Source organism: Folsomia candida, unplaced genomic scaffold (genome assembly GCF_002217175.1).
Source record: "Folsomia candida strain VU population unplaced genomic scaffold, ASM221717v1 Fcan01_Sc005, whole genome shotgun sequence".
NCBI lineage: Eukaryota > Metazoa > Arthropoda > Collembola > Entomobryomorpha > Isotomidae > Folsomia > Folsomia candida.
In genome coordinates, this window is record NW_019091197.1 from 2558576 (window position 1) to 2567669 (window position 9094).

The 9094-nt window shown below is 36.7% G+C and overlaps 2 protein-coding genes across 2 annotated transcripts; both read right to left on the reverse strand.

The window, feature by feature from the left end:
* Nucleotides 1-591: 591 nt before the first annotated feature.
* LOC110850050 lies at nucleotides 592-2535 on the reverse strand. Its single transcript, XM_022097534.2, has 2 exons — nucleotides 1765-2535; nucleotides 592-1555 (listed from the first exon to the last, which is right to left on the reverse strand). Exons 1-2 carry the CDS (start codon nucleotides 2046-2048, stop codon nucleotides 805-807), a joined length of 1035 nt encoding a protein of 344 aa, XP_021953226.1. The 5' UTR covers nucleotides 2049-2535; the 3' UTR covers nucleotides 592-804.
* Nucleotides 2536-3238: 703 nt separating this feature from the next.
* On the reverse strand, nucleotides 3239-6721 carry LOC118435525. The gene is made up of 3 exons (XM_035851693.1): nucleotides 6374-6721; nucleotides 6226-6285; nucleotides 3239-4839 (listed from the first exon to the last, which is right to left on the reverse strand). The coding sequence occupies exons 1-3, from the start codon at nucleotides 6639-6641 to the stop codon at nucleotides 3839-3841; spliced, it is 1329 nt and encodes a 442-aa protein (XP_035707586.1). The 5' UTR covers nucleotides 6642-6721; the 3' UTR covers nucleotides 3239-3838.
* Between the last annotated feature and the right edge of the window lie 2373 nt (nucleotides 6722-9094).

Here is a 9094-nt window from a genome sequence, read left to right on the forward strand (position 1 = left end):
CTTCTCATTTCAATTATCAATTGTGACAGGAATTATACATACATATTTACGTGCATATTCACAATGAAGAGATAAGTGTGTTGAGGATAAAAAGTCAAACAAGGATAAACATGTTGCAGTATCTACTTAAAATCGCGAGATATGTAATATTTTTATAAGTATCAGTACATGAGCAGCAGAACATTGACATTGGTGAGTATTTTGCTCTATCTGTGAGATGAATATACATACCTATGTTTGTCAAACTCTGGGTTTCGCAACAGTTTAATATCAGTTAAACTGCATACATCCTCGTAATGTATATACAAATAATTGAATGATTTAAGTAATACGCATTATTGACATGGGATTTGATAGAAATATAGTGGAGTGCCCCTGGAGTGCCTAATGTATTTGATGTCCACGGATTTAAAACTACATATAATGTATGAGATCTTTGTACGTATCAAGTACGTAACTCCTTAAAACACCATATTTTATTTAAACCGGAATAATGCATATAAGCATGACCACGTCAAACTATAAAAAGAGTTGTTAGTACATCAAGGAATCTTTGTGGTTGTTGACTACTATTCATGAAAATCATTGGAATGGAATTTGATTCACCTTGTTTATTAAAATAAGAATGACAGAATTGAGCAAACATGGGTCGAGTGGAATTCATGAAATTTCGGCAAGAACAATATACATAATTTCCTATAATTAAAATATTTATCATAAAGTGTGCACACGTAGTCATATTTATATGTACTCGAAAAATGATAAGCACAACTCTCATAATTATTTTGTTATTTCTAAAAATCTTCAATCTTGGTCGAAATCGATTTCGGCATCAATTTTCGAACTACGAATTATATTAATTGCAGGTTCGCGATAATGTGGATTGTCATCTACCACATGTATTCTTACCCGCTTGATGGCCGGGATCCAAAAATCCTTTAGCCAGTTAGAAATAAAGCATTGGTCAAAATTTCGGATTTCGAGCATAGTCATTGATGGAAAGGGCAGGTTATCCTTGTCAACTGTTGAATCATTTTGGCATCCTTGCGAAATCTTTCCATCAATCGCTAGCTTGTGAACGGCTGGGCTGAGCCACTGCAAGACTCTGCGAAGATTAGTAAAGTCGGACGCGTTTGTAAAATTATGTCCGACTTGGACCATGATCACGCCATGAGGTTGCTTATAAACTTGAAACACGTCTGGGTCTGCTTCAGTGGAATTGGTTGACCTTATCACGACCTTGGTTGTCTTGTCAGTTATTAACGCCATGTCTTCCAAATGATTCATTTCAACGTGTTGACCGGGAATTGGGGGGAAATGCTTGGTGGGAGGTGAAGTTGGATGCCTGAAAACTGATGTGGATGACGGTTCCGAGTCAGTGGATTGCGTAAGTCCCAAAGGAGCAGGGGTGGGGATGGGGGTATTTATGATAATGACGTCAGACAACCAGAGGGTGAGTAATATGCCGACCAAGATGGCGAAAACCGCTAAGACGATCCAGACGTACAAGCAAGGTATATGTATTTTCTTATTTGCTTTCGTTATGGAGGATATTCTGAAAATTTGACGAGATATAAGGAGGACACAATAAGCCAGATTTGGGAGATTAGGGATTATGAAAATTTTCTTAAATTGGATGATCCGAAAATCAGAGATTTATAGAAAATCGTAATAAATGTAATAAATGTAGCCAACTTTTACGAAATATGTTTTGAATTGCCTAGTTGTAAAATGGTGCACAAATTGTGCTTAATTTTTTTATACCTTATCCCGTCGTCAATGGGACACACTTTCAGGTCATCTTTGGGAACATTAATTTTGGTATTTTCTCCATCACATTTATTCACGGTTACGGTAGCGTCCCCACTATTTGCCAGGGTGGTATTCCCATCACCATGATTATTGATTGTCACATTGTTAACGACTGGTTTAGCGGGGAAGGAAGTAAAATCTCCATTTTCACTCCAAACGGTCGAAGTCTTTGAAACGAAATTTCCTGTCGTTGAAGAACTAAAGGATTGTCGGGTTTCACTTTCTGTTCGAAACATGTTTCCGACAATTAAGATAATTGGGAACTGATAATAGTTCCGCCAGTATAGAGATTTTGTGCATGTAAATTAGTAACGAGGCAATAATGCCAATAATGGGTATCCTAACAACGATACGCACACATCCGCAGAATATGTAGAGTGATAGGATATATATCACAGTATATGTATGCATATCAAGGACGAGTTATAAGCCAAATTGCAGCTCGTGCTCAGATAAGAGCACAATTTAAGCGGGTCCTTGTGCTTGATTCCCGGTAAACATGTATGTAGCACAGAATTATGTGTCGGCCCTGTACCTGGTGGTTTAGAGCCGCTGCATCCACTGCTCGAGCAGTTGTAGTTCCCACCAAAATTGGTAATGGGGGTGGTTTGGTTACAAATAGCTGTTCCATCGTAGGCAGGCCTTTATTTATTGCTAAGTATTTTGTACCTTCTCTGTTTGTTGGGACAACTTGTTCACGTACTCAAACACAACGCGTAAATACTTAAATGTCAATGTATTAGTGGACGCTATGAAAATAAAGTTGAATAATCTGGGCACAATCAAGAACAATTGTTTATCCTTATGAACGCGCATTTTATTTTCGTGCATACGTAAAACGATATATCATTTTATCATTAGTGTAAACTTGTATATGTAAGTTTATACTATAGTTATCTTAAAACTAATTAAACGATAACATGCGAAATGATTGGCATTGGCGTCGTGCTGACTAGAAATGTTTGCATAACCCTGAGTGTTCGCTGGTTTTGGAGGTGTTTGATCTACAATGCAAGAGAAATTTATATATTTTTTGCACTACTGACGATTTGAAAGAAATAAATTGAGCTTGAAATTAATAACAGATTTTCTTTGAATTTTCTTTGAAAGAAAGCAATTTAGTAATTTTGTTGTAAATTCTCTCTTAATTTTTTTGTGCAGAACAATGCAACGTGTAGCGGGTTTTAGCCCGCATAACGAAGGTTTTAGGGTGATTTTATACAAATAAATAAAATTAAACTACAGTCATGAAATTTTATATGTACGTACATATATATGTACCTATTGGTTTGTTTGTAAATATATGCGAATAAACAATTAGATTTTGTCGTTTTAGAGGCATTTCATTAAAAAGTGTGTTTAGAATGTGATCCGTCAATTAATATCTCTATTACATACATTCATATATGTATATGTATACATATACATATACATGTGTATAATATTATACACGTAAAATTTATGCACATACACATTTATTTCCACATGTTGGTATTTATGAATAACCTCGAGCGGTCAATGGTTTTGGTGTGGTTTGAATTTAATGCTATTAAAATTGTATACAAATTACCAAAGGTAAAATTGTCTTCGTTAATCTGTGTGTAGCACATTATTGTCTTCAATGGGTGCATAACTTATGCATAACATGCAGGTTTATTTATATACCACACATGTATACAATTTATTTATATACCAGGTACACGTATATGTACATACATAAATATGTATGCACATACTAAATTTGTACATTCTTATTCATTCATTTGTACATTCTTGTTCATTCATTTGTATATTCTTTACTCATTGGTTTGTTTGAATGTGCATGTAAATTCCTAAATTCTATCAAGTTTTGAGCTATTGTTAAGCTTAGGCGAGTTAAAAAAATTTGAGATATGTGAATGCATACATAAATACATTTATAAATATTATGACATAAAAAATAAATTAACTTAACAATAATTTAAAAATAATTAAGGTACATCAATCTGTTTCCCCGTAAAATAAAAATTATTTCAGCTGGGATTAATCAACATCTATAATACTTACTACTCAGCTTGACTTTCTTTGGGATCTTAGCTTTAAAACTTGCACAATGCTTATTATTGGAACATATAATGGTGAACAAAGAAGTAGATACGTTAATAAAATTTTGTAAACTTTGCATTTCGTTACTTTCAAAACGAACACACTTAAACGTCATTTCTTTAACGCTTGTCAAATGAACATGTTCAATTAAATCTTCGAATAACTCGCTGCATCTACTAAAATTTCGAAAATGTAGGCTCTCAATCGAATTAATCCGTAATTCGCTAGGTGACTCTTCAATTTCGGATTGACACACAGTTTCCCCGATGAAGGTGAGCATCCTTACCTGAGACATGAGTGCTACCACTTTCTGCATAAAACTCCATACAATTTTACCAGTAATTTCAATAGACGTCACATTATCTGGGCAACAAATCACAGGAATATTGGTGGCGTTGATTTCTTCAAAGTCGATGTGTAGAGTGGCGTCGGAGTAGTTGCAAAATGAGATTATTCCGTCTGCCCAATTCGGATAGTATGTTTTATCGTCATTATTATTAGATTTCTCTGGGGAAATTGAGACATGCATCTTTTCTATCGAAAATACTGCATCACAGTGAAGATTAGTTGGTAAAATTGTGCCTTCCAATTGTCGCTTCCTTCCGTAAGTTTTGGAAAATAGAAAAATGAAAAAGGCAAGGTACAGGACTAGAACGGCAAAGGCAATTGCGGGTTTACAGTTGGACTCTGTAAGGTGTTTGTTATTCCCGGTGCCCGACATAACTTGACCGGTATTGCTATTATTAGTATTTAATTTAGTATTACTAGTGGATGTCACGAGTGACTTTTCTTCTCGGGAGAATGTTCGTATTTCTGATCGTGTACATGATATACAGTCCCAAATTGATGGAGCATTTTGGTTATTGTGGTCGATATGATAAATTGTAAGGTTCCCAGCATGGACATTGTTAATTTGGATCGCACCGGTTGAAGTAATAGTGTCTAAATTTAAAAATAATGTCTTGGTATTTTTGAAACCACAAAATAATTTGTAAAATCGAAATTGTAAAAAACAAATTTTTTATTTAGCCCAAATACTGCACAATTTGGTCTGAACCCCTCCCCAGTTATGCATTGGTTAAGGAGCTGTGGTCAGGGACCATCCATAAATTACGTAACGCAAAAATCACCGTTTTCTAGACCCCCTCCACCCCTTCAACATGAGTAACATAGGCACGATATCATTGGATCCTTAGACCCACCTCCCACCCTTGCGTTGCATAATTTATGGACGGCCGCGCATGGAACTGTGCGCTTCCTGACATCGTACATTGTTAAAAATCTGAACGTCGGGAAGTCAGGCTGGTGGTCATGAATGAATAGGATAGCATAAATCCTCCGATACCAAAGCACTGCAGACATGGTTGCTGCCAGAGGTCAACGCCGCCGGTAACATTTTACGCTCCACCGACGCAGATAAATCTAATTTCCTATTCCTATAACATTGGAGCGCCGCAGCGTGCTGCCGACGCGTCGAAAAATCATCTAAAATTGGCCCCACAAGTAAATTGGTCGGCATTGACCTATGGTTTCTATTTACAATTTACCAAAGGCTTTGTAAATTTTCACTAACCAAATCGAACTGGTAATTGGGGCGCAGTTCCAGCTAAGGAGGACAACCCTTCACCGACAGAATCACCGATCTTAACGTCCTTTGGATATGTTGTAGTCCTAGGTGAGTCTAGCAAAAGTGAAGAAGGATTTCATTCAATGGCCGCATTTGCGCCCGCCACACCCATTCAAAGGTGCGAAAAACACGAAAAATACCCTGTTTTCGTTCATTCAAAAAATCACCAAAAATCCAATTTTGATCGGATTTTCATAATTTAAGCATTTTTGTGATCCTAGATAGTTGCTTTATCATATCCAATAGCTAACTCAATTTTTTTTAAATTTTTTGAGTATTTTCGAAACTTTCCTGACCAGGGGTATGCCTTCGAAAAAATCAAAATTTCAAAAAAATTGAGTTAGCTATTGGATATGATAAAGCAACTATCTAGGATCACAAAAATGCTTAAATTATGAAAATCCGATCAAAATTGGATTTTTGGTGATTTTTTGAATGAACGAAAACAGGGTATTTTTCGTGTTTTTCGCACCTTTGAGTGGGTGTGGCGGGCGCAAATGCGGCCATTGAATGAAATCCTTCTTCACTTTTGCTAGACTCGCCTAGGACTACAACATATCCAAAGGACGTTAAGATCGGTGATTCTGTCGGTGAAGGGTTGTCCTCCTAAGACCGATCATGTCATTTCGACCCGATTTATTTACTTTAGATACTCACATCAACCCAGCATTTACATATCCCCAAAAATAAATTTGGAATACCTGTAACGCCATCCTCATCGTTCGACCTGATGATTGTTTCTTTATTGAGTATTAGTGAATCTATTAAATAGAATTGGATTTACATAAATACATACATAGTTAATTTACATACATAGTTAATTTTATTTAATATTTGTTTAAATCTAACCTGACACAAATATAAAGTCGTTTTTATCAAGGATTTCTTTCAGGTTTCCAATAGTAGCGTTGACGGTCTCCCGTTCAGCCCAATTATTAATAACTTGAGTAAAGTACGTTTCATAATTGAATAAGTTCGTGCTTAAATGAAGGTTCCATTGTGTAGTTAGGCAGGCTGGAACTCCCAAAGCGTCAGCTAACCTCTCCTTGTTACTTAACAGAGCAACGTCCTTCAAGAATATGTCGACAACGGTCCGGACAGAAACTGCTGTTGTCATAACGCACGATTTTGATTGTTACCATGGCTACATCGTGGATAATTATAAATGATGTTTTCGTGATATGTGGATCTGGTCCAGCTGAGTTTTGGAATTGGGAGAGGTTAACAATATTGATAAGCTGACTACCGACTTAATAGGAATGAGTAGCTGGATATCGTACAATGTATGTATATGTACGTATGCATTACTCATCCTGTTAAACGTTTGTGCTCATCATGCCAGTGGAGTTTATCAGATTTTGTAAGATAACAACTTCAACATATTTCGTTTCATGGTTAAGGGAGGAGTATCTGCATAAATGTAGAAATATGTACATAATCATGGGCAAAGTTTTGTAAAAATGTAATTCTTGTACTCGACTGAACTTATCTAATTTAAAATAGTTCTTATTCTACCATTTGTAACTTATAAACAATGGAGTATCGTAAACCCACCCCAAAAGATTGTGAAAAATGGGCCAATATCTATTGGCCCATTTTTCAAAGAACCACCCTGTACTTAAGTAAATATGCTGTAAAATGCGAAAAAATTCATTAAATTACATGAAATCCGTCGTACGCTATGAAAATAATGAGTTTTAAAATCAATTTTCGGGTCCGGCGCCATGATTTCAAAAGGTAAAAAAAATCATGAAATAAATAAGACTAGTTATATTTGTCAAGTCAAAGAACAGTTTATTCTTTGAAAAAAGTGCATGCATGAAAAGCTTGAGGAGACAAAGCGTCTCACGCGTTATACCGCGAACTGATCACTTTTTACCGGCATATGTTAGTTCCCGCGACGAACCCAGCTGGCTTTTTTTATTTGGAGTGAGCCAGAAAGGGTTCGTGGAAAGTCCATAAGGAAAAACGCCACGATAGAGGTACGATTTCTGACCCCCTATTGGTAGTATTAACGCAGCGCGTGTGGCTGCTGCACGCCCAAGCAGTGTGTGCTTCGCCCCACGATGGTGGTGCACCACGGCTCATATCCACAAAAAATTACGTTGGAAGCACCTAGGTGGCGTCGGCACCGCCATTTAGAGCATCAAATTTGGGGAGAGGGACTCCGAAATTGGCGAAATTGGAGAGAATATGTCCAAATAGGGGTGCGGACGCCACCTATGTGCTGCAAACGTAATTTTTTGATGCCAGGATATATGGACATGAGCGGTGGTGACGGTGAGAGTTGCAGCCACCACGTTTGGCAGAAAATGCACGAAATCGTGTGTGCTCCCAAAATCTCACTTTTTTTCTGTTTTGCGGTGGCTGTTTTTCAAATACACTTTCTAGGAACTCTAACTGTGTTCAGTTAGAGTCCTCGTAGGAACTAGCTGCTTGCTGCCAGTACACAGTATGTACTTTTAGTTAGAGTCCTCGCAGGAACTAGGCATATGTAACAAAAGAAAGCAACACAATTTCTTCAATTTACAATTTGTTCTGTAATTAGTCTCGTAATTTTTGTGTTTATTTGCATTATATAGAATACATTTAACTGTTGGGACTCTTGTGTTCTTGCCGGTACAAGGGGTGGATAATTTAAGGTCAATTTTGTCCATTCAAGCTTGAAGCTCAAGGTTTGTAATTATAATTTTTGTAAAGTACATTTAATTGATCGTTATTTAATTAGTTTACATTACAAAATTTCTTAGACACATTTAATAGAAAAAATGGAAGAACTACCAAATTGCCCGATGCGACAGGCTCTACAAAATCCGTTCGTAAGTTCTCATCTCTAGCATTAATTTTTCACCAAATTATTGTACTTTAATAATATTTTACTAAACCATTCCCTTTAATTTTTGTTTAAGATTCTTCAAAAAATATTTCAAAGAGATTCTGTTTCTGGAAAAACATCACGACTCGTTTGCCACTTATGGAATGAAATCACACTGTCCCTTCCTCAGCCAAAGTTAACCCTTCTGCTTATTCTTGCCCAGAATTACAAATCATGGGGTTTCTGCTCTGACGAAGACCTTGATGATTGCTGCAGTGCTACCCCATTTCAATTATTTTGTATGAACATGTCACCCAGATTGGCCAGAAGCATAATGGAGACAGGATGTATATCAACAAATAAACATCCTAGTACGCAAAGATCTAGCGCCGCTGCATCTAAATTGCTTCACATTTCCGGCCAGTATAGTGAATTCCTTGAAGATTTGAAAATAACCTTCGTCGACAGAGACCTGATCCCAATATTGTACGCAATACTGAAAAACTGCTGCCCAAATCTGAAAAGATTAGAACTTCGATGTGAAGTGACAGAATTCTCTGATGTTAACGACGAAATTGTTGCACCCCTTCCTGTTCAGCGGAGGTTGACCTTTGTCAAAATATGGGATTATAGTAAACACTCCGGCTTCCTCAGGATGACACAATTAGTTCTTAACTCTGCCCCCAACTTGACACTCTTCATCTACAGTGGAACAAAGTATCCAGATTTAAGTCGGAATGTGGCAATTACATCGA